At 44.6% G+C, this 26,061-nt stretch overlaps 2 protein-coding genes across 4 annotated transcripts in view; one reads left to right on the forward strand and one right to left on the reverse strand.

Annotated features, from left to right (window-relative positions):
- Positions 1 to 360: 360 nt before the first annotated feature.
- Positions 361 to 26,061, forward strand: part of BCL2L13 (BCL2 like 13) — a 27,560-nt gene continuing 1,859 nt past the window's right edge. Inside the window, exons 1-8 of one of the 3 annotated variants that reach the window (XM_053462469.1) lie at positions 361 to 487; positions 3,917 to 4,078; positions 5,541 to 5,645; positions 6,194 to 6,350; positions 6,810 to 6,879; positions 7,712 to 7,855; positions 13,194 to 13,930; positions 16,161 to 16,416. In XM_053462469.1, coding sequence (XP_053318444.1) covers positions 3,958 to 4,078; positions 5,541 to 5,645; positions 6,194 to 6,350; positions 6,810 to 6,879; positions 7,712 to 7,855; positions 13,194 to 13,930; positions 16,161 to 16,194 — 1,368 coding nt within the window. In that variant the 5' untranslated portion in view covers positions 361 to 487; positions 3,917 to 3,957 and the 3' untranslated portion in view covers positions 16,195 to 16,416. Of the gene's footprint in view, positions 488 to 3,916; positions 4,079 to 5,540; positions 5,646 to 6,193; positions 6,351 to 6,809; positions 6,880 to 7,711; positions 7,856 to 13,193; positions 14,090 to 16,160; positions 16,417 to 26,061 lie in introns of those variants that run through there. The other 2 variants (XM_053462468.1, XM_053462470.1) reach the window with 2 other exon arrangements.
- LOC128490554 (BH3-interacting domain death agonist-like) lies at positions 17,600 to 23,759 on the reverse strand. The gene is made up of 5 exons (XM_053462481.1): positions 23,712 to 23,759; positions 19,809 to 19,985; positions 19,327 to 19,481; positions 18,716 to 18,916; positions 17,600 to 17,876 (listed from the first exon to the last, which is right to left on the reverse strand). Exons 2-5 carry the CDS (start codon positions 19,972 to 19,974, stop codon positions 17,871 to 17,873), a joined length of 528 nt encoding a protein of 175 aa, XP_053318456.1. The 5' UTR covers positions 19,975 to 19,985; positions 23,712 to 23,759; the 3' UTR covers positions 17,600 to 17,870.

Raw genomic sequence — 26,061 nt, forward strand, 5'->3', positions numbered from 1 at the left:
CTTTTTGTCCATTTACATGACAACAGCTGCTGAGAGAATAACATTTATTTAAAAATCTATATATTTCTTAAAAATCACATTAGGTGACAGTCAAAGGTGACACTGACAGGCAAAGGACGTGCCCCTTTAACATCTCAAGCCCTTGCTGCCTAAGTCACAATGCCCGGCCAATCATATGAGAATATACTGGTTTTTGCGTTCCACGCCTCTTCTAGAACCCCAGCACCGCCCTTTAACAGGTCTTCTGGTTCTTTGTAACCCGCCCACTTTGCGCCTTCTGAGAGGTGATTGGCTTCTGCTGCCAAGGTCACAGGACATATACAACAAAGTAGGTGGGGACCGGCATGAGGGCGTCGGCGAGTCGCTGGCGTTATGACGTTTTCAGGCACGCCGTCGCGGTTGGCTCCGCCCCCTTTCATGGCTGCTGCTCCTGTGTAGAGCGGGAGCCGGGAGGGAAGGACCCGCTTAACCCGAGCTGCAGCCGCAGGTGAGAGGGGGCAGGGGCCGTCCTGTGGGTCCTTGGTGTAGCCATAGTTATGTACCTCATAGGGGCTTTTATGTGTTATATACCCCACTGGCCACTAAGGGTGCTGCTGAGGTACCCCACAGCCCAAATTTTACCTCAAGTGGCTCTTCCTAACTCGTGTCTTTGCCCTGTAGGGCACATTTACCCCCTTTGCATGGTCCTGAGTGCCTCTCCCCTCTAGTGCGGGGCACTTGTGGTTCTGTTAAAGGGTTAAGGCAGTTTATTTAAATACCCACAGACCCCCATGTTACTTATTTGCACTTGCACTTGCCCTCGCCCTCTTTGGCCCCCCATGGACAGCCTGTATCCTGCATCCCGAGACTCCCATCCACACCCAGCACTTAACCCAGTGCCCAGGGTCTTGCCAGTCTGCATTGTGTGGGGCAGGGAATTTATGTGAAAAGTACTTACTCTTCCACACAATGTTATAAATGCAAATACAGCTCGTGCATTTTTAGATATGTGTATATATATATATATATATATATATATATATATATATATCATACAATTCGGACTTTTTAAATATTTTAAATATAAAATGTGTGTATGTAAATATATATAATTATAATTTTTTAAATATATTTGCATTTTTATTATAAATATATATATTATACAATTATGACTTTAAATATGTGTGTTTTTATATACTAATATATATTTTATAAAATATGGCTATATATTTTAAATATACCGGTATGTACATTTTTCTTATAGGTGTATATTAGTCCTGTGTGTGTATATATATATATATATATGTATATATTTTTTTTTGTCTGTATCTATTTTTATGGCTTATTCAGATCTTGAAACATCAAAACATAGGTGAGCCAAAAATAATCAAACTTTTCAGAATTCAAAGTGCTCTTAATGTATACGTTTAGCTACATCTCGGAACGCCGGTTCCATCCAATAAAGACGCCGTGATGGAAAGAACCGGGCTCTGTAAATGAATATAAATCTGCCCTTTGTGATCTTATGTCTCCAAGCCTGTTCTGTATATTGTTTGTTACATTTCGAGAAATTAAATATAATTGCAAGCAAGTTTTCTTTTACTGAGAGGGTGGTAGATAAGTGGAAGAGCCTCCCAGCAGAAGTGGAAGAGGTTAATACATTTACTCTGGTTATCTCTTTCTCTATGTATAGAACCTATATGCGCTCCTGATTAGGTATGTCCCTGGGCGAGAGTTTCGTGACGAGCCGCTACGTGATGGCAGTGTACGCAGCGCTTTATCTCCCACAAATCCAGCGCTCTCTTTTTTTTGCCGACAGTAGCGAAACTCTCTGTCCGGAGTAACATAAAGCATTTTACGCTCTGTCTCTCTCTCTAGATGTCATCCCAGTAGAGCTTTCCGCGCGAGCCGGGGGCTGCACCCAGCTTTGGGACTCCCTCCGGTAACGCCGAGCCTCGCACATTCCAGCCGCGCGTTTACATTCAAGGCCCGTTTATAACCCGCAGCCAGAATGTAATCGACCGCTGGCCGTTTGTGGCTTCTCGCCTGGGCATGACTTTAAAGCGTTACACAGCAGGTTTTTTTTTTATTATTGGTATTATCCGTCTGCACTCTAACCCAGAACAATAAAGACGACGGAGAGGCAATCGCTTATAGAATGTAATAAACTACATTGATCCCTTTATGGAGAAAAAAATGCTTAACGCTCTTATCAGGACTGAGTCTCGTTTAAGGATTGCCGTGCTAGTTGTCGGGTATCGCAGCCCCTTTGTGTGTGTTGATCATATGGTGTTTACATGGACCCCCCAAAGAGTTGTAGCCAGATGACTAATTTCACTCCATTTCTTCTGTGAAGGAAGATAACAAATATATATATATTATATATGTATCGATGCGACGCGTGTTCTGCACGTATTCTGGAATACCGCTAAAAATGGTGCAAAGATGAGCCTTCGTTCCCATCCCTGTTATGACATCACATGGGGTGCCGTATGCAAATTTGCCACACGTGCATAGAGTGCCACGTGATGTCACAGACAGACCCTACAGGTTTGGAATAGATATTCAGTATATTGAGACAGTGACCAATCAGGTGACTCGATCTGCTTTATGACCGAGTTATTAGAGTTGACAGCTTGACCTTTACGAAGTGTTGACTCTAAACAGAGGAGACTAGGAGTTGAAGGCTGTCATGTGCGGGGGCCAAAGGGGTCCTTAGGTCTCTCTAGCCTTGTGGGGGGCTTCCACGTGACCACGGTGAGGGGTCTTAAGTGTTTAGGGTTCAGTTGCAGAAGTTGCTGAAGGTCACGTGGTCATTGAAGCCTAATGTCTTTGCTCACGTTGGGGTTCCCTAGTCTGCCATGAGACAAAAAAAAAAAAGTTTGAAAACTATGGATTATCTGTCCGGTATAAATAAAGAAATTTGCAACATGATAGCGCGAGTCCAGACCACAGGCTTTATTTTTAGCCGCTCTTAAAACCCCACCGGACCGTTGTAGCGTTCGCTTTTGTCTGCTTTGGCATTTATAAAGTTAATTGCCTCTTTTGCATCGAGTAGCTGGTAACGGGCAATAAAAAAAACCTTACTTTACTCGGCGCTGCAAACAGCTGCAATATTCCGTGACGGAACGGCCATATTTTGAATTCTAGCCGTTTAGTTACAGTCACGATAGGGAATTGTACGGAAGAAATCTGAGCCGGCGTGGACTTCAGCCAGGGATGGGACTCCAGGGGCCGGAATAATTCTTCTTTTTTAGAGACGGGAAGGTATAGAATTCTATATGGGAAGTTTTGGGTCACCGTGGCTAGCTTGCTTTCAGAATATGTCCAACCTCTGCATCTTGGCCCTCAAGGACTGAGCTGGACATCAAAACAAATTCAATGCCATTGACCGCTTGTTAAAGTCTTGAAGTCTATGCTGGGGGGGGGGGATGTCGGCAGTTGTGAGAATTTACGGTTCCAACAGCTTTATTTAAAAAGAAGGTTCATTAAAACTTGTCTATGGAATTGATTGAAGAAACGTACGCTTTCCTGCTGACCTCAAGGTCACTGTTGCAGTCGATCATGTGATGGAACTTTCTAATAAACCGAAGTTGATCGCTTTATGGCAGTGTTTAAGACGTCCTCATGACGTTCTTCCCCGTAGACCTTCAGCAGTCAGACGAAGATTGCAAGTCTCGGTAGGAAAAGGATTTAACCAAAAAGTTTGAAACATTGTACGTTAAATGGGAGTGATACTGTATCTACAGATTGTACAGTACTGCAGGAAACAATTGTATCAAGTAGGACTAATAAAAGAATGAAGGACTTATTTTAGGACATCCCCTTTTAACCAATTTCTGCCTCTTTCGTGGTGTGTTATGTTTGTATTTTTCTGTATTAACTTAATTCCTGTAAACCAATAATTCTGATTGAGATTTTTCCGTTTCCTTCCCAGGAACACAGTCTGATCTTCCCTGGTATCGCCTAAAGAGGCTAATGGCGTCATCAGCTGCCGTGCCTACCGGCTTTCACTATGAAACACAGTATGTCGTGCTCAGTTATTTGGGGTTCCCCCCGGTAGAGAGGACGGCGGGACAGCCCCAAGCAGCCAGCGCTGGTGAGTAACGGGACGAAATCCATGGGAAGGCGGCTTCCCGCTGCTATATACTTCTGGATCAAATACGGACATTTAAGAAACGCCCCAGGACAGGCAGGCGTTTGCTGTGGAAAAAATCTAAACTGGATTCCTCCTTTTAAAGCTGCTGTTCCACTAAGACAAGCCATTAATTGCAAATAAACCGTATCAGATCTGAAGTTTGTTTCCCCTAATTGTTTAATCACGTATACTACATTTTTTAAGACGCTCTTTCAGTTTCTATGGCAACAATCAGTGGCTGCTTCTTGTGTCAAAAGTGGAGCAGTCGGTGGGAACGTTCCACGGGTTGCTTTGGAGATTGCACATCTTTTACTGCTGCTCCTTATGCCAGTCTGTCTTTCTGGCTATTAATTGCCCCTGCCTTCCAATGGTCTAGGTACAGTGTGGGTAGGTATTATTTGTCACCCTCTCCAAAGGGTTGTGCAAGAACGTTACGCCGCCCAGGCGTTTGGAAATCCTCTGCGCATGCACAGATGCGGCAGCAGAATTAGTTCATGCTTTGCGGCTGCTTGTAGATCGCAGGTCACTGTTTGGTATTCTCCAGCCTATAGAGACCTACGTCTATGCCCACGCAGTGCGTCTCTGGCTCGTGTTACTAACTCAAATTTGAGGGCTTTCAGGGTTTTCTTTACCCAACCGCAAACAAGACTCTTTATATTCGGTGTGGCGGGGGCTTCTGTTCTCCCTGCGTTTTCTGCTTGGCTTCTTATTCTGTCTGACAGGCTGTCGAGTGAAATCAGGCTCTCCCGGCTCGTTGAACAGCGGCACACAAAGGCTTCCCAGCCTCGCAGAGAGCTGCTTACTTCTTTACCGACGCTCAGGTTTCAAGCCGCCCTCCATCCATGAAGCATGGCATGCAGTGTATGCGGACATGTCCTCCTTAGAACGGAGTGACGGCAAGAGGCCGTGGCTATACAATATATTATAATCTGCGACTCTCCTTTCACATCTGCATTTGTTAGAGTCCCTCCATTTCTTCAAATGTGCATATATTGTGACGCAGAGGACAATGAGTGTTGGAAGAGAAGGGGTTAAGCAACAGGTTGTGTTTAGTTACTAAACTGAGCGTTTGAACATTCTTGGATTCAACTCAGGCCTAATAATCCTTATAGAAAACAAACCCTGTTGAGCTCCCTCTGCCAAAGGGGCTGTGTTGGCCCCGTACAATGCATAGATCAATTAGAGTTCTTAACCTAACTATACATTATACAGGGCCAGCCTGGTTCTTATTGCTCACTGGGGTTCTCAACGCAAAAGGGTTTAAGTGCGGAATCTCCAGCTTTAGTGAGTAAACCTCACAATGTAATGTTTAACCCCCTCAATACTGTTTTTTTTTTTTTTTTTTTTTTTTTTTTTTAATTGTATTATTTTTATATATGTAAGTTTTATGGGTTTTTAGGTAATGTCGATGCTTCCATTGCAGGAGCTGCGCACCCACCAGTCCCTCCTGCAGCCAAGGAGGAGCTGGAGAAGATTAAGACAGCGGTAGAAGAGGAGCTGAAACGTCTGGAGGACGAAATAGCTGCCGGTAGGTGAAAGGACACACGGGACTGGTCATGCCTGACATTTTATACAGTATATGAAACATATATCCTTATTGTGTTTATAATGAAAACAGCCTCGGTGGAAAATGTTATACATTAAAAGGCATTTTATTTTAAAATCTCTTGCCTTTTAAGAGACCGCTGTCTACATATCGCAACCTTCCTGTAAGTGCCAGACTTTAAGTATTAAGCCTTTGGGTTAGATATATATATATAGATATAGATATATAGATATAGATATATAGATATATATATATATATATATATATATATATATATATATATATATAATACATACATACATAATCTAGAAACCTTTGCAGCAGATGTATAGATCAGAGGTTAAACGTAAAAGTGTATTAGGTGAATAGGTTGGGTTGTATGACTACCATTTGTATTAACTTCTGGAATCAGAGAGCGAGTTTTGGTCTTAGCCCAAGCTTCCAGAAACCAGTATCGAGTTTAATTTATTTTTTTTAATGTGCGCCGAGCCAATTCCTTAAGTTGCTTTGTTTCTCGGCTTGTCATCCAGCCTTCCCGACCACAGGGTTTGACATGCACACCTCCCCCGTCTTTAGCCCAGCAAGTCCGGAAAGCTCCATCGAGGAATGTTTGTCCCAACTTTCTGAGAAACTGAGTCTGGAAATCCGCGATCCGCTGGACAAAGCCACCGATGCGCTCCTGAACACGTAGGTTCCTACAGCATGAGTGCCTGCTCTGTACCTTGTGCGAAATATCCCGCGCTCAGACTCTTCTCAGAATATACACTTCAAGCACCTTGTTACCTGGGCATTGTATCGGTTATTGCTCTGAGTTCACAGATGATTGGAATAATGGCTCATTTTTTTAAGAAAAGACACAATTATGGTGAAAATCCCACCAAGCATGCTTGTGTTGAGCCAGACAACAATCATAATCATTCCGCTTTTTTCTATGACATGATCCACATGACACATTCAAAACTACATAATAAAACATACAATTCTGTACCCATATACATATTTCTTCATAATTAGTTTTTTTGTGATGTAGATAATTTCTAATGCAGAACTGTTATTTTTAATGAATAAAAAAACACATTTCAAGCTATAACGGCTGTCCTAAGTTTATTAGCAATGAGCTCAAACGGTGTCCTAATCTCTTTACAGGAGTCTGAGCTACGAAGTGTTCAAGAAGCAAACTGAGGACGCTGCCGCGCTAACCGCCGGGTGGAATAAGGTACCGCGCCATCTTGGGACACTTAATCCCCCTTTTTTTAAATGTATTTTTACTTTTGTCCCTATGAGCAGTAACATTAAGTTTCTGCCTCTATCAGGAGGTCACTTAAGTTTGCAGACTTTTAGGTTATGGCCTCAAGGTAACTTTATTGGGTCCCTTCCAATGGGTACGTACACTGTTGGCGGTTTAACCACAGGGTTAATATTGATTAATGCATGGTACCTGGTGCAATAATACGTTACAGTACCTATAAACCACTGGCTAGTGAGACAGCAGGATTACATTTTTTTAACCCAAATACCTGTGATATTTTTTTTTTATTTTCACTTGACGTGCGCATTCTTCCATGCCAGTGATTACTGACCGTGCCTTTCCCTCTGGTGATAGAAGTATTATCGCTGTCCTGGGGCTAAGGAGGTGCACGCAGCTGGCTCTTCACAATCCCCAGCATCAGCGCCGTGTTTGGCTCATATTTAATTGGATTAATAAAAAAAAAATCAGTTTTCTCTCTCTCAATCTAGAAACGCACCACACACACGCAGCAGGTCCTTTATTAATGGGTTTGGCTTTACGTTTGCTTTTTTCCACTTATGATAATATAGTGTATGCATCAACTAAATTATTTATATATATATATTTTATTTATTTATTTTTTTTGGCATGTTGCCATGTCGGCTGTATCATGGTTTAAAGTGTTAGCTTCAGAGCCAGCAAAGCTATATGCAGTTCTTTTGGATAGTTTGTTTTGTATGGCATTCTGTATAGTAAGAATTGCTTTTGATTCATGTTAAGATGCTGTCCCCCCCCCCCCCCCCCTTCTTGCCCTGTGCAGGTTCTGGTCCCGCTTGTCCTCTCGCAAAGACTTCTCCTGGAGCTCACAAGACGAGGCAAGCCGTGCCTGGAAACTCTGGTGCAGCTCACCGTTACGTACATAGAGGAGCTGTGCGCGGACTTCGTTATACAGCAGGGAGGATGGGTACGTGCGGCTACTCAAACTAATCAACGTGAAAAGTAGACTCTGGGGGGGGGGTTATTACTTGATTTTTATGGACAACCCTTAAAAACAAATTGCAGATCTTAGTGTGAGTGGTGGAGGCTGTGGCTGAACAGTGAGTGTGAGAACGATACAGAAGCCACGGTGCAGATTTCATGAACGGTATAAGACATCGGTCATCTTCCCCCAGTATGGGACGACACATGTCGTTACTAAGGTTACTGGTTATTTTTTCTTTGGTTTTATTGCTTGCTGTAAAAGGGAAAGGTGGAAAAAGCCTCTCCGGTTCAGGGGCTGTGTGCTGGGAGCACGCATGTGACATGTTAGCATGCTCTCCAGCCGTGACTGTACGTGCGCCGTCGGCTTCACCTTCATCCCCTGCAGATTATACCGGAGGATTAGGGCAGTGATTCCAGCAATCTGGCTTTCACTGCGCAGAAGGTAAAGCCCCAGATGCGAGGCGGTCATTCCCTGATGGATTAAGCTGCGAGCATTTGATTTTTGAGATACTCGGTACCGCTGTCTCTTGCGCAGACCCTCTGCTTACACCGGTGTGCTTCGGGGCTTCCCTTCTTCGGACTGCGCTATAGACACTCTAACCTCATCCGTACCGATCACCAGGTTAGGCTACGGCACGCCGAGGGTTAAGTGCAGCGGAAGACACTTTATATATAATATGGGCTGTTTGATGGTTTGAACTCTTAATTCCATAAAGGAAATGTTTTGTTTACTCCCAGAAAGATAATTCCCTCTGAATATAAAATGTGAAGCAGGGAAGGAATCGGCAGAAAGAAGACATTGCGGGTTCATCGGGTTATTGGGGGTTAAGGAGCCCCTATGACTTATTTAAACGACTAGACTAGAATGATGAAAACTGGAGAGTTGCAGCAAAAAAAAATCCTATTTTAAGCTTTGTACACACTTAGAAAAGATTTTATTTAAAATGCTTGAGAAATGCGTTGGGGTTTGGCCTGAGAGGCGTGAGGTTCATCAATTAATCAGAGATTGTGCGGATTAAACGGGGCAATTCCTTCTTATCTGGCGTTTTTAATATACAGCTACGCGTTTCGACTTCAGCGGCGACTTCCCGTAAAAGGCTTCAGGTTATTGCGGGTTTTTCGTCTGCCGCCACCGGCTCGGAGCAGGCAAATTATCTTATTGTTTCCTTTTTTTTTCTTTTCTTCTAATGGTCTAATTTTTCTTTAATGTATTCCGAAGGGTTCCAGCCTTGCGCATGTTCAGTGCTGCGATTACCATCATTCTCAGCCAGCAGCTGATATAAAAAAAAAATTCAGACATTGTGACAGTTCTTTTTTTTCTTTTTTTTTTTATTTCTGGCTGGCCGGTGCTTGCGCTCTAAACGCCGCTTCCCAGCACTGCTTTGGCATCCGATCCGCTCGTTGTTTGCCCTGTAGCTGAGTCACATCATAAACAAAAGTGGGTCGCCGTGCACGTGCCTGCGCGCGCTCGCCTCCCGCACTCCGCTGCTCCCGGGTGCAGAGCAGACGTATTGCTGCTTCTTACACTTCCACTGGAAGCCACAGCCGCCTGACCTGGTAAGAGAACGCTGACTAGCGACTGTCAGCTCTTGTGCTCCAGTCTGACGGTATGATAAAGAGGAAAGAATTCAACACCAGCCAAGGAAATATTGAATCCGCCGCGTTCTCCAACCTTTTACATTTTCGGTAACGCGGTAACTCTTTAAATGCCAGATGGCATTTCCTCTACAGCTTCCAGCTATGAAGCGGTTAAAGGCTCGTTGACTAACTTCACGTCGCTGCCTCAGAGCTGCCGTTCCTATTAATTAACCCTTTGCTGTGTTTTTGTACATAGTTTTTAAACTGATTAATTTTTTTTTTATTTAGACCAATTTTTTGGGGTTTTTTTGGCTGGTTTAGGTTTTTAAAATGTTTCCGCGTTTCGTCTGCCCGGGTTGTTTTTATTAGGATCGGGTCACATGCATTAAAACTGTAACCGCGGCAAGTTTGGGTACGACGTTTTCTGTATAGAAAGGGTTAGGCCCGTTTTTATCTGTTATTTCCCAAAATATTACTTTATTGTTTAGGCGACTTCACACCCCGGCCCAAAACTCTGCTTTTTTTCGGCTGCCGTGTTGCTCCTTAAACACCCTGCGTAGCTCTTTAAACCGGTGGGTAACGAATACATTTGGTGACGTTAAGTATATTTCGGAACGAGCTCTTCTGTGTTTGCGTCGGGTCTGTCCGAGCGATTTATTTATTTTCATGGCGTGTAGATCTGCAAATACAACACGGATAAGCAGAAATAACATGTGAGGCTTCCCGTGGAGGGAGCGTGTACACAAGCCTCAAGGTTAACTAAGGGAAATTGCCTTTTAATGCTAACGTACCCCCCCCCGTTTAACATTTTTACCGCCTCTAGAGTGAACACGGATTCGCTTAATCTCCCTTCTTCCCATAAAAGAGTTAATTTTTCATTAATTTCATGTTTTTTTTGTTTTGTTTTTTTGCTTTTAATACTTCTTTGACCTTCAGAGAGAGTTTTCTCACGGTTGGGCGGCAGAAATAATCTGACATCCCAACGGTTGCTGCTTTATAGCCCGACAGAGCTGAACAACTACTCCTTTAGCCAGTTCGCGAAACGCGTTGCCGTTATACGCGGGGAGAAGTTTAACCCTTTAGCTGTTGCGTATTCTGCAGGCTAACGGCTGCTAATCCTCAGTGGAAAGTTGTCTGGCGTACGAGCCATGCGTGTACTACATACTAAATACATAGCGTGCAGCTTCAGAACACGGGAGGAAGGACCTCTATATATTTCTTTACAATGCGTTCCCAAATATTGACACTTATAGGATCTGCAGGTAAATCCGCGACCTTTTATCCGAAGTTTGCATGCTTTATACAGGATAGGGGAGTAGATCTCTAGGTGTTGTCAGCGGATCCTGACCCGGCAGGCTCTGGGTTAGAACGCTTTACTATCTGCCCCGTTGGATCCTGACCCGGCAGGCTCTGGGTTAGAACTCTTTACTTTCTGCCCCGTTGCGGCCGTTCGGGAAGCCCGTACAGGGTTTGGTTACCATGTAAGGCTGCTGGCAGCGAGCGGCGCTCGCATTCCCCACACATCTGCTCCTCTTCGCGTTCAGACGGCTGCGGCGACCTCGTACCTCCCGTCTAATCCCTTCCGCTCCATCGCTCTGCTGAAAACGCATTTTGCCTCGATGGCGCTCTGGGGTCTCGATAAACACGGCTTGGAGGGGTAGAAACATTTAAATACATTAAATCACAGGAGAGACGTTTATTTCGAAGGATGAGATCTGTTGGAACAGGAAGCCGTAATCTAAAACGAGAGGGTCAGGGGCTATGTATGAAAGCTTTACTTTACTGAGGAGATGGTCGGTAAGTGGAACGGCTTCCCAGTAGAAGTGGTAGGAGTTAAGGTTTGATTCTTTACAGTAGGAAATACTGTGGATGTGGGCCAAATGGGGCCGATCTGCCGTCTTTGGGTTCTGTGTCTCTTCTGTGATTGAAAAATGTGAAGTATACTAAAGCTGCAGATTGTGATGATTCGGCTCCCGTAGAGTTATCTGGTTTCCATATGCGGCCCTTTGGAAGTTTGTGGATGGAATCTGGATATTTATCGTAGATTTGGCAGGGCTTGTGCCGCACGCGTGTGCCAGTCACATTTTTTACAATCACCCCCCCCATAGTTGAGCCAGATCCCCCTCTCTGACCTTGGGGCTTAAATAACTAAATGGTGCTTGTGTTACCAGCTGAAGCCACGACTGTCTCTCTACAGGTAAATATTTAAAAAGATGAAGCGAGTGCTGTTAGAACGTATAAAAGTGAAATGCCCGCCAACCCCCTGGCTTCCTGGGATTTAGTGATACTGCGTGTTATGTAACGGGCTGGACGTCTGCGGCCCCCGCGGGGTAAGCAGGATATTAACTGTTATTGCAAAAAAATTCCAACGATTTAAGCAAAGTTTCCAGATAAGAGAAGAAAAAACCCACCTGGATTCTTTAAGCCTTTCTCGATCTCACTTCTCCGTATCCTTTCACCGCCCCCCCCCCATCACGGAATATTCTGAAACTTTTCCATTGTTGAAAACCTGGCTGGGAATGTTTTATTTGGCAGAACAGATTGGGTTCAATTTGAATCTTTATTGAAGGTTTTGTTTGAAGGCTCTCGGCGCGTGTGATTTGGGCTGGAAGTAGGGCCTGGGGCAGTTATTAAACCTTCCCGGAGTGTAAGACGAGGTCGAGGACCGAGGTGGTAGAAAACTGGGCAGGTTTATCTGCTGTTAGAAGCTGTTTATATTATATAATATATATATATATATATAATATATCTCCACCAAGCCCTAAGCTTTACTGCTGGCTATCTAGGCAAATGCTAAAGCTCAGGGCAATAAAGGTGCAGTTGGGGCAGAATCCAGCCTCGCGCGTTCACCGTTGATAAATTGGATGGCAGATTGTAAAAATAATATGGAATATTGGGCATTTGTGGCAATCGTTCAAATCTATGAAAACTATGCAAGATTACGGGGCTGTGTTACTGGGTCTTTAGGGGCCACGTTTTCCCGTAGGTGATCTTGGGCGAGATCTACAGACCGGGCCGTATATTAACTGAGAACGCGTTTACGGATTAAGGATGCAGTGTAAGGGTTTAGCCCTGCAGCGCGATGTTCTTCGTCGAACGTAATACTTTGTTGCAGGGAAATTTTCCGCTCTCGCCGCTGCTGCACCGTAAGCCAACGGAGCCGCCTCTGCCAGCGCCAACGGCGGGCATTGCCGGTAATTCTCAGCTCCGTCGAGAGGCGCTTTCTCGCTTACTGACTGCGCGAGTAGAGAGTACTGGAGCCAGTAACTGACGTCAAAACATCTCTGAAACTCTCTGGAGTCGGTAGAAACGCAGCGTTTCCAAGACCCGGGTCCTGGGAGGAAACTCTCGCATCTTAAACCCGTCTTAATATTACGAATCGGCAGCCTCTTGGTGTCTGGAATTGCTTGGCTGTCATAATGAAACCTCGCTTTATGCTTTCCGCTGTAGCCAAGAGTCTGGTGGGATGTAAATTATATTTTTTTTATTATTTGGGTTACTTCTGAAGCATGCTGATTATCTCGAAAGCTCCACAGCTGGTTGTGGAAGCCCCGGCAGATGTTGAGGCGCGAGCCCTTTTAGATGTTGTGAGGAGGGTGGTTGTATTCTCCACGTGTCCCCGAGCTGCTGTCCGGTTACGATATTTAGAGAGAGATTCTCTAATCCTGATAGAAGAATAACAGGTCTCTCAAAAATGAGTAAGAGCGTCCACCTCTGATCCAACGTCTCGTCTTGTTTTCCAGGGCACGGTCTTCAGTCTGGAATCTGAGGAAGAGGACGCCCCGGGGCTAATCGCCGAAGACAGCAACGACATCTACATCCTGACCAGCGACAACTCCGAGCAAGTAAGCCCGCCGGAGAGCCTCGCCGTCTCCACCTGGCACACAGAGAGCTTGCCAACCTCCTTGGGTCCCGAGTCCTGGCAACAGGTGACCATGGATCCCGAGGAGCTGAAAAGCCTGGACAGCAACGGAGGGGCCGAAGAACGGAGCGAGAACAACTCTTCTAATTCGGACATAGTCCACGTGGAGAAAGAGGAGATCGCCGCGGTGATCGAAGAGGCAGCGGTGGTGGAAGGTAGAGAAGAGGAAGAGGTCGAAGTTGAGGAAGAAGACAGGGAGGTTCTTGTAGCAACTTCAGCTTTGACCGAGGAGCCCTCAGCGCCGATGGAGCTGAGGAGGACCCCCTCTCCACCAGTAGATCAGCCGGAGCCACCAAAAGTAGACATATCAGTCAAAGGGGTCTCGGAAAAAGAATCCCTACCCGTTCCTCAGGAGGCCAAAGAAGAGAGTCACGTGTCGTCTTCGCTAGAAGCTGAGAAGCTGGAGCGCCCGATCTCTCCCGTAATCCCCCCTTCTCCCCAAGCAGAAGAGAAGCCGATCCTCATCCCAGAAGGCAAATCCATTCTGATGTTCGGAGGTGCGGCCGCTGTTGCCGTGTTGGCGATAGCCATAGGAATAGTTGTGGTGTTGAGAAAGAAGTAGACGTGGCTTCTCTGGGTAGTTCACTTTATTTTTTTTTTTCTCAGTTCCCCCCAATATGTGATGAAGCCCCCTCTTTGTATGCTGGATGTCACTCATACCCCCCCAACCAGGTCTGCTTCGTAGGTGATATTTAAAGTTAACCACTTATTCTAAAACAGGTTTATTTTTTTTCGTTTATTTTTTTTTTATTGTGTGGTCGGCTGTCAGGAACCACAAAGCCGGACGATCGTCGTGTTGCGGAGGGGAGGTGGCAGCCTGAAAGTAACGCCGCTTTGTTGCACCTGCTTGACTAGGCTGTCGAAATTGTTGCCACTATTACTGCCGTTGCCCCGACGCAATACTGAATTTGCAGGAAAGCACTATAAAAGCACCTTGCTAATAATTAATAATAATAATAATAATAATAAAAGACACGACTGATCAGGCTACGATAAACCAGGTGTTCATTTTAAATAATCGGGGAGGCCTTAGTTAGCTCTGCATAGAATGTAGCATTTTAATTTCCATTCTTTTTTCTTGTTCGCTAGAGGGCGACTTGGGCCCTGCCGCACTGGATTATGTTTTCAGGGCCTTTGTAGAAGAATTTTACTACTTTTTTGTTCATTTTTAAAAAAAAAAAACAGCAATATCTATGGAAATATCCAAATGATCAAAAAAAATATATAGAAAGCGCTTTATGGGTTAACCTGCGAGAGCAGAGAATCAGTTGCTATTTTTCCAAACGGGAGATTAATTTTATTTTATGAATAGAAAGCACTTATTTTTGGGGGGAAGTTAAACCAATTAAAGGAAAAGCACCACGGGTCGCCGGACTCTGCTGCAGCTTAATTGAGGGCCGCGATGTAAGCTTTCCAGGGAGCAAAAACACTACTTGGTGGTCTAACGGGGTAACTGTATCCACACAAAGCCCCGGGAGCTTTGGCCGCTTGCTGTTTTCTTCTTCTTCCCTTTAATAATTAATTCCTAGGACGTCTGTAATAGATGCCAATTAGCTTTAATTAAATAAGGGGCCAGGTTAGACCACCCGGTTGGCGTGAGACGGAGTCAGGGCAAGCAAATGTTCACCCGTTTGTCACTTGGACTTGGATGATGCGGCTTCTTACAAATAAAGGATGCTGGCTTATGATGTCATCAAAAAGCCCTGCTTTTATAGCCTGCATGACGTAAGAGAGCATGTGAGGTCATCTCCCACACTGACTACATGCCTTTGACTGCCTGGGGAGGCAAAAATTCCTCTACCGACCCACCGTTTTATGCCATTTATTTTTTTTCACGTGGCATTTGTCTGTCTGGATGGCGATCGTTTGATTTGCTTGTGATTAGAATGACGTTTTTACCCATTTACTGCTCCGTTCTGTTTTTTTTTTTCTTTTTTCTCCTATTACCGCTTAGATGTAATTAATGTATTAGAAAATACATTAATATATATTTAAAAAGCATTTTTTAACAGTGATAAAGGAGCATGTTAAAGGTGCTTTTCCACCTACTCTGTGGAATTTACTCCTCCAAGTATTCTTTAATTAAAGAGAAATTTAGCGTTGTATAAAGTTGTTTTTTTTTGTTTTGTTTTTTTTGGGGGGGCAGATACAGATAGACTGTTGCCATAGAAACTGGAAAACCATTTGTGTTTAAGACGTCAAGGGACAGTATAAAATGACAGATCGTTTCCAGGCAGGCCGAGCAAATAAACCTTAATGTTTGTTTTGGGGGAACAGCACCTTTAACAAACAGGAGTAACAATTCCACAAAGAATTTTCCGTAATTATCATGTATTTGGCTTAAATATTTTGCGATTCGAAGAGTATTTAGTCTCTTATAAGAGCTATAAAGGCATGAAGAGCAGGGCCAGGACTGCAACTCCTATAACATGCAGCCAGCCACCATATCTTTGGCCAGAAGAGTCCGACTGTGGCCCCTTATTTGGACCATATATCACAGGTTGTGTTAAAATCATCTTTAAAAAGGTTTTTTTTTTGTTTTTTTTCTTCTGATTACTTTAACACTTGGCAACCTCCAGCCTGTCGGAGGGCAATGAGAGTCACAGGAACCACCACTCCCATCCCGCTCAGCTGTTACCCTGCCCTGGGCTGTTACCCTGATGAGAGCTGCAGCTGAAAATATACCGTGTAAAAATAATTCTAAAAATAAAATACTTTATTAATGAAGGCTGCATCCTTTTCATAGTTTGAAATAACATTTTTTTTTATTTCTCTACCCAACAACGAGGCTGTCGTTGGGCTTTTGTAAAACAGTTGGCTGAGAGTGATGTGATCCAGAAAGCGCCAAAGAGCAGTCTTATGAGCTGGGGGTCTAGTCGCCCGGTTCTCCTGCTGTAAAGACTCAAACCTTAATCAGTCGTTGGTCTCATCTTAGATTCAGGAGCCGTATGTCTATCCCTCGCATGTTTAAAGGGACGTTTCCTATAATTTACTTTATTGCTACCCCTTTATCGACCGGCAATAATTTACATTCGTATATTCAATTTGTGTGCAGTTTTTTTCCTATAAATAGTTATTATAAATTTCTCGTATATGTATATATATATGTGTGTGTGTGTATATGTGTATATATATATACATACATACATACATGCATACATACATGCATACATCCTCGCACTCTCTCTCCCTCTCTGTAGGTGCATAGAGGGGCCGGATCTCAGTAACGCCAGACACAAAGTTTATTAGAATAAGCAGGATTTGTTTAAATTCAGCAAAGCGCCACAGAAAAGTGAAAAATAAGGAATTGTTAAACATTGTCAGTTTAAAAAAAACCCACAAATTACATTTTACTATTTGTACAAAAACACTAAAGCAGCGAGAGGCGTAATACAGCGAGAGCATTTAACTTTGGCCTGTATATAAAAAAAAAACCTTAACTTTACATTGCCTTAAGTGTACAAAAACAGCTTATACGATGCGTTACCCCTTTAAACAGTTCAGCAGTTTTTAAGATGATTTAACAACGTTCTATGTAAATTCATCTGTGTAAATAACCGGTGCAGGAATCGGGGAGAGGAGAGTAATAATCCCCCCCCCCAGCTCTGTATACAGTAATAACCCCCCCCCACGGGCGCTGTATACAGTAATGTCGGTCGGTGACAAAAACCTGGTTTTATCTTATTTTCTCCCCAATAAACCCCCTTTATCTGCAGACCTGGAGGCACCATTGTCATCAGTCATGGGATATTTTGGGTGACTTTCCTTCTCAAACCCCACACTGAGCTGACGCTTTATGGCAATGCTAATGAAGTCTGTTCCTCCATAGCCTTTCATTAGTCTGGTGGGGTGATTAAGACTGAGCCATTCTATTGTTTCCCACAGGCAGCATCATAAGGAGTCGGGCTGTTTGGTAGATTTGGCTCAGATAGCAGATCGGAAACTCATACAAACGGCTGATACGCAGCTGCCTGAAAACATATTACGGGTCAAAAACTGTTTTATAAACGGAAACCGCATAATATTTTTAATCTAATACTAGCAATAAATAAAAAAAGGTGGGAGGTTCCCTTTAAGAGCCCGGTCATCCTGTTAAATCGTAATATATATATAATTATATATATAAAAGAACACAGATGGCATTTCCCTGCCTCCTTTCACATTATATCGGGGTTCGGAGGAAGCCGGACCGAAACGTCATTAAGTTACCTTCACAACTGCTGAGTATTTCTCTGCGTAGCGTGAGATCCTTTATTAATATAAAACGTTTCACGCCATCGAGCACCGGTACGGCAAAGCGGCCACAAAACAACGGATACAAAGACTTCTGAAAACATCAACATTGGGGAAAATTGTAGAAATGACCCCCCCCCCGCATTTACGTGACCCCCCCACCCCACCCCCGAGTCACATGAATATTTTACATCACAATCGATGTCATTGCTGGCCGGGAACAATCGCGATAAATTCATCCTCCTTAAATCTGTCGGCTCGGCGTTCACCTCTGCGAAGGGAGAAGAATTAACATTCAGCGTCCGGTCTGATATTATACATCCATCGCTAAGACAATAATATAACCCCCCAGCGCTGTATACAGTAATATAACCCCCCAGCACTGTATACAGTAATATAACCCCCAGCACTGTATACAGTAATATAACCCCCCAGCGCTGTATACAGTAATATAACCTCCCAGCACTGTATACAGTAATATAACCCCAGCGCTGTATACAGTAATATAACCCCCCAGCGCTGTATACAGTAATATAACCCCCCAGCACTGTATACAGTAATATAACCCCCAGCGCTGTATACAGTAATATAACCCCCCAGCGCTGTATACAGTAATATAACCCTCAGCACTGTATACAGTAATATAACCCCCAGCGCTGTATACAGTAATATAACCCCCAGCGCTGTATACAGTAATATAACCCCCAGCGCTGTATACAGTAATATAACCCCCCAGCTCTGTATACAGTAATATAACCCCCCAGCGCTGTATACAGTAATATAACCCCCCAGCGCTGCATACAATAATATAACCCCCAGCGCTGTATACAGTAATATAATCCCCCAGCGCTGTATACAGTAATATAACCCCCAGCGCTGTATACAGTAATATAACCCCCAGCGCTGTATACAGTAATATAACCCCCCAGGGCTGTATCAGCTTGGCCATTATTCTAGCATGGATTGCTGGGGAAGATGCATTCGGACGGAATGATCCCTGTGCATTCACCGCGCACGCTTGGAAGCTCTTGAGTGAACAGGCATGGACTGGTGGGCCGCTAGCCGACGGTGCCCCAAACTACACTAAAGTTCAGTTACAAAAGAACTCACCTGCCGAGAGAGTTGTTGTAAATAGGCGACGTAGTTTGATTGGATGAAGTCGGCCGTGTAACGGAAGAAGTTCTGCAGGAGGTTGGGAACGTTGCACCCGACCTTCTTGGTCAGGGTCATGGTGACGGCGAGGATGGCCGTTTCCTTCTCGATACCAGGAGGCAGGTTTGGGAGGGCAGAATTGATCACCTCCTGAAACCGCTGCAATAGAACACATGGAGTGAGGTGGGGCGCGGGCAGAGGAGAGGGGCAAATCACCAGATACGGACGACGCTCACTCATAATCAATGAGTGGTGACATCGCACGCACGTTCACGCTCACACCCCAGGTTCTACAAGCCCTCTTTAATCTGCATTAAGCGATGCCTAAAGAAGGGACCTGAGTATCCAGGAAAGATGCGTCCCTCCTCCCAGCTAATAAAATCAGCGGATAAAGAGTGTGAGTTTGTCTCTTTTATGATTAATTTCCCCCAAAACCACTTTTACACCCAATAAACTTTCATTTTGAAATCATTCTGTCCAGCCTGCAGTGACAATGACAAGCACAAGGGGGCGCATTTCTCTACTCGTGTATTATTTTTTGTGTATTATGTTTTATTAACGTGACCTACCTTCTCGGAAAGCGAGTCACTGAGGAGACCTTCGACCACGCTCTCCACCATCTCCTTCTTTATTCTCCCCTCGCGGTCGAATTTGTCCCCCAGCTCAGCCAGCTGAGCCGCGATCCTCCGACACAATTCTTCGTCCACTTCTGTAACGGATGGGCCTGAGAAGAAGAAGAAGGAGAAGAAGAAGGAGAAGAACATATGGTGTCCTTAGACCAGGTGAAGACCTCGGCTTCATGACCTCAAAGAAGAACTACTGTTCTTCAAACCACCCAATAGTTTTGGAGATATTTACTAATCGGTGGCTAAAGGTGGCACAACTAGAATCATCTAATCTACTTCCCGTCTTAAAGTCCCCCCCCCGAACCAATCAACAGCAGTCAGCCAGCAGGTTCCGAAGACACAGCTGCCCTATCAATAAAGGAGAACCTGGCGTGTAACGTTTCTGGGTTCTTTAAGGTGATTTAGACGGCTTCTTGCCGACCCACCTTCCAAACGGGGCACCGGGGAATGTCCGTCGGTCTGGAGCTCCCCATCGGAGCTCCGCTTGTTCACCTCCTGCTCCAGCATGTTGAGGGCGTAATTGTATTCATTATCCGGAATTTGCCCCTCTTTCAGGAAGCTGAGGAGGATCAGATCCACGTTCACTCGCATTTTGCGGATTTCTGGAGGAGGAGATAGACCCAGAGAGTTAGTTTCGGTGAGATCCCGCCAACGAGGTACTCTACCGGGCAACGACGACACTTAACCAATAGGAACGAGGGGTTATTGTGGAGAACAACCAACATCCAATTAAAAAACATTAAAATAATAATAATAATAATAATAATAATAATAATAGCAGGATGTGTTAAACAAAGCCAACCCATTACACCTAAGCAGCGGTCGTTACCTTACCTGCATTTGACCAAGCCCGCCCACCTTACCTGCATTTGATAAAGCCCCACCCACCTTACCCACATTTCACCAAGCCCCACCCACCTTACCCGCATTTGGTCAAGCCCTTACCACCTTACCTGCATTTAGCTAAGCCCCACCCACATTACCTGCAGCTAACCAAGCTCCACCCACTTTCACACATCTACTGTCCTCCTTTGCTCATGTTCTGCCCCACCTAAAATGGTGCCCTAGCGGTTGCAGGGGTAGTAGCGGTTGCAGGGGTAGTAGCGGTTGCGGGGGTACTAGCGGTTGCGTGCAGCCACTTTTGCACTTTGCGTAAGAAACCTGAACACATGCAGGACTCCGGAGATAACCCCATTAAAATAACGCAAACTAGATGGGGGGGGGTCACGCGTGTGCATCTACACGCCATCTGCGTGGCTTAAGACACAACTTCTGATTTCTAAAACTGCAGACTATGCTGCCAATTTTCTATTATTTTTTTTTGTTCCCTCTACAAATATTGGTGATTTTATTAAGAATTTACTGAAAACTTTTTTTTACAAACTATTTTGGCGGCAAAAGCGGGTAAACTCGGTTCGAAGCATCGAGCCGGCGCGGGGTGCACTACTAGAGTTTGTAAAAAGGGAATTTCCACCAATATAAAAAAAAAAAATAACATTTTTTTTAAATTATCATTATTAGAAGGGAAATTCTCCAGGAAAGCGGCTGAACGCGTCGTAACAGATGTTCCGCGGGGTTTTTTTCTTCCACCGCGGCCTAGAATTGTCTAGAACTTCTGCATCCGGTGGGGATCACAGACCACAGAGGGAGATCCTCTGAGCACTTCCCTGCCATTGATTGGCTGCTTTAAGCAACCAATCGGTGGCGAGAATCCTCATTTTTATTATTATTACATTTTTATTATTATTATTATTTTAAAAAATACATTTGCCCTGAAAAATGAAAAACCGTATATCAAGATTTATCGGTGAATTGTACTGCGCTGAGGAATAGGACAGCGCTATATATATCAATAAATAATAATTATATATTTCTAAGGGGATCCAGCACGGAGCGTGAGCCCCCCCCCCGAAATATATATTTATTCATTTATTTTTTTTATTATACAAAACAGAAAAAAAAAAAAAATATTTCAGTTAATATACAATTATTTGAGTAATACATAAAACGACGGATCATTCATTCACACACACATTATATATATATCATTTTTTTTTACATTTATTTAAAATTACATTAAAAAGAATATTTAAAAAAAATAAATAAACGCAGGGATACAAAAGCGACAAATAAAAATAAAAAATCACAAAATTAAAAAAAAAAACACAAAACCACCACAAAATGATGCTTTTTTTCTTACCTTTGCTGGGAAGAGAGTTCGGTTTTTACGTGGGCGGTGGAAGCGGTTTAATGCGTCAACTACTACTAGCACTCAGCCCAAGATATATATACACACACCTTGTGAGACGTGGGCAGATTAATCATCAGCAGCAGAAGCGCCGATTGAGGTTTCCCCGGGGAAGGGAAATCCCCCCCCCTGCTGCCTGTTCTAACAGGAACGCCCGTTTCCCCTCATTTAATACATAAATAAGTAAATTGTGGCTTTTTACCCCAGAGAGATGTCCAGGGTGGCCCCGGAGTCTCAGGGGTCTTCACCCCAATCTCAGGGTCTCCGGGTGAATTCTCACGGCCACACAGTCTGGAGCCGATCCCTTCGTAATCTATTGATTTCCGAGCGTCCTGATTGGTGGGGTTTCTCACTGCTTTATCACAGCTGGAATCCCTGCTTGAATACAGGTGACTTCCTCCTGTACCTATTTTAACCTATGCTTACCTAGGAACCCTCAGGGTTCATCTCATGCACAGCAAGCAGCTGTATAGATTGGCCTGGGACGAGAATGCGCCAGCGCTGGCCCTTTAAAATTAACAGCGCCCCCCCCGAACGGAAGGGGGAACATCCGCTTTTAATTATTTTGCACCAGAAAAGCGGTTAAAAAAAAAAAAAAGAAAAATGGCTATTTTTGGATTTCCTAGCCACAGAATATGCAAGTTTGGCTACAGTATGGGATGGCCGCGGTATACTACAGAGCCATTACGCGATTAGATCCAGCCCCCCCCCAACCGGGGGGCCCCTGCTGGAAACCAGGGAGATCCCCCCCAACCGGCTCATTACCACCATATCCGCACCATACCGGGGAACTCTCAGGGGGGGAAGGGGTAGATTCTGGGGGTCACACACGCTGCGATCATATAGAAGACTCCCAGTTGGTGCTTTGGCTCCCAGTATGTTATTGGTTGATATCCCTGCTTGAATGCAGGGGACTCAATTAAATGTATCTTAAAATAATGATCAAGGTTTCCATGACGACTGGTATTGAAGCCATTTGGGTAACAATTTTAGCGAGTCGCAACATAGAGTGTCCAGAGAAAGAAAATGATTATTATATTAATATCCGCTACAAATACAAATATCTGACATTTTTTGTAACTAAATCCTGCATTAGCCACATTTTGCCTGTTTGATCATTTCTGTCGGGAACGCCTAATTGTCATGTGACACCCAAGCAGGAGCTGATAGGTTGAGGTGCACGCGGTTAACGTGCTGAGTGGAACAGCAGCTTTTATTTTTAGAATGCTGTGACGTCATTTAAAGGGCCGGTAAACGATGTCACACGGAGGCGGGGATCGGGTCGTGGGCACCGCGGGCACCCGTTCTGCCAATAAGAGAAAGTCGGTGGCGAGCTGTGATTGGACGCTTAAGATAACGACCGCAGAAACCTTAAAATTAACACTTTCTTCGTCGCTTTATTAGGTGGGGGAGTTAAATCTGCCGCCTCCTTTATACAGCTTCTCATATAGGTTAATAAACCCCCGATTCGCCTGTAGCGCCAACCTAGGCAGTGGGGTGCAAAAACATTACATAGAAACATTGATCTCGTCTTAGATTCAGGAGCCGTATGTCTATCCCATGCATGTTTAATACCCGCACTGGATTACCCTCTACCACTTCTGCTGGGAGGCTGTTCTACTTACCCACCACCCCCTCTGTAAACTAAAGCTTCCTTACATTCCTTATAGTGACTCGGAAGGTAAAGATATTCTGAATGAAGTCACCTGTATTCAATCAGGGATTCCAGTTGTGATATAAGGCGAGAAATGCGCCAATCACGATGCTCAGATATCATTAAATCAGAGGAGAACATGAAGGAGTCGGCTCCAGACCGCGTGACCCCCGAGACCCCGAGACTTGGGGTAAAAACCCGGGGACTCAGGGGGGCAACACACAGGTATGGAGACGATAAAGCCGCCCGGCGGGAGACTCGAGACTCATACATGAGCTCCAGGGACCGGCGTGTATAATACGTGGCCCCGTCCGACACGTGCGGCTAGCGTGTGCGAAAAACACGGAATGCCCCCCGTCCGGTACACCGAAGCGTTAAAGGCGCAGAGGCCCCCCCCCCCCATTTGCCAGCATATAACGCACTCACTGTGTATGGAGGCAGCCAGTCCAACTCCCGCAGCCCGCTCTGTTCCAGGTCTTCTTCCTGCTTCCTACCCGCCCCTTTTTATCTCCACACGCTCCCAGGCCCCGCCTCTTAAAGGAACAGTAACACTCCAAACTCCCCCTGTGTATAAAAGCTCTGCTCTCCAGGACTCAGGGGGTTAATTACCCCTGTGAAATGCCCCATGCGGAGCGTGACGGTGAGGGATCCGGGTATAACCGGTATAGAAAGCAGGGCAGGGTGGATTTAAAACCGTAACCGCGCCACGTGGTGCCTCCGGGTTTACCGGCAAATCGCGTTTTTCCGAAAAACCTCAATACTTTCTAAATGACTCCGAGACGCCGGAGATATTAACCCTTTAATAGCCCGTCACAAAGATTCTATTGCCCCTAGAGCCAAAGACATTCTGAACGACGTCACCTGTGCTCAAGGAGAGATTTCCACTGTGATATCGCAACCAGGGGATATGTGACATCATAATGTGTTAACCTCGAAACAAGTGATGTCACATCGTGCAGCAGTTACTATGGGGTTAATGTATGTCTATGAAATCCACAGCGGCTGCTGGGATTGATGGGAGTGCGTACAGCGTCCGGTGTGAACTGATTGTTATTATTATATAGCCCCACAAATTCCCGCAGCGCTTCTTACAGTCCCTACGTTCGAAGGGTCTGAGAAAACTAGAACCGGCAGACCAAGACGGGCCGACACATTGGGCAGAGAGGATCCTGGTCCCAAGAGCTTACAATCAGATTTTTAAAATGAAAAGCAGGGAATTTTTTTAAAGCTCTACTTATTTTATCCATCGCGTTATAAACAAAGGAGCAGAAAACGATGGAATGAAAAGAATCATCAGAAATGAATCTTTGCCAGAAATATATATATATTATATAATATGATTTTCTTCAGTATTATTCTTTTATCGCTAATATCACATTTAAGCAGCTTACGAGAAATATCGTTCTTTATTATCTGATCCCCAATATACTAAACCAACACCCCGACTCCTTATCATACTGCCTGTGGGGAACAATAGAATGGCTCAGTCTTAATCACCCAGCCGGACTCTCTGACTAATGAAAGTCTATGGGGGAACTGACTTCATTAGCATCGCCATAAAGCTTCAGTGTGGTGTTTGAGCCGGGAAAGTCACCCAAAATATCACATGACTGACAGCAACGGCGGCTCCAGATCTGTAGATAAAGGGGGTTTATTGGGGCAAAATGAGATAAAACCAGGTTAATTTTTATATAAAGTACATTACATTTTGGTGTAAAATGTTGTGAAATTGTGAATCTCGGATTACACCACGGAGGAAGCGCGGGGGGCTGTTGCTTCACTTCCACCCCGAGAAAGAGCCTGGAAGCTGCCTCTGCACTGACATATTGCTTTCTTCATATTATGACATAGTTGCCAGCAGTCTCAACGTGTCCGGGACAGTCCTGACAAACTGATTTGTGACCTGCTCGCCAGCTGTCTAAGCTAAAGTCCTACGTCTAATGCTGACAACTGCGCGTGCTTAAAGGGGCTTACACAGGGATGTAGCATATCGCAATGCGCCTGCTATGACATCATCACATCACACTAAGGTTTAGTGGACATGGATGTGATATCATCTGCTGTTAGACGCCCGACTTAAAGGAACTCAAGTATTGTACGTTGTAAGACCACAAAGTATCTTACAAGCACGTACACACACACACGCACTCATGCGTACACACACACACGCACTCATGCATACACACACACACGCACTCATGCATACACACACACACACACTCATGCATACACACACACACACACTCATGCATACACACACACGCACTCATGCATACACACACACACACGCACTCATGCATACACACACACACACGCACTCATGCATACACACACACACGCACTCATGCATACACACACACACACGCACACTTTATTTGGGAACATCACCCCATTTATATCGTTTATTCGTATGTGAAAATAAGACTCAACGTACATTACTTCAGCTTACTGCCTCGTCTAGATGGTATGAAGTTAGAAGGAATGCGAGAAAGTATTTATAAAGGGGTGGTAGGTAAGTGGAACAGCCTCCCAGCATTGGTGGTAGAGGGTAATACAGTGAGGGGATTTAAACATGCATGGGATAGACATACGGCTCCTGAATCTAAGACGAGGCCAAGTAAGGTACGAGGTGTTACGGGAGGTTATGGGGTTTCCTGGAAGTTATGACAGTTTTATGACTATTTTTTTTTTTAATGGCTGCCAGTAAATCAGCTGAGACGATTAATCGGAATCATAAAATCACGCTGTTTGTTTTGTTCGGGTCGCGCTCCTTCAC

The sequence above is a fragment of the Spea bombifrons genome, chromosome 4 (assembly GCF_027358695.1).
Source record: "Spea bombifrons isolate aSpeBom1 chromosome 4, aSpeBom1.2.pri, whole genome shotgun sequence".
NCBI classification, from domain to species: domain Eukaryota; kingdom Metazoa; phylum Chordata; class Amphibia; order Anura; family Pelobatidae; genus Spea; species Spea bombifrons.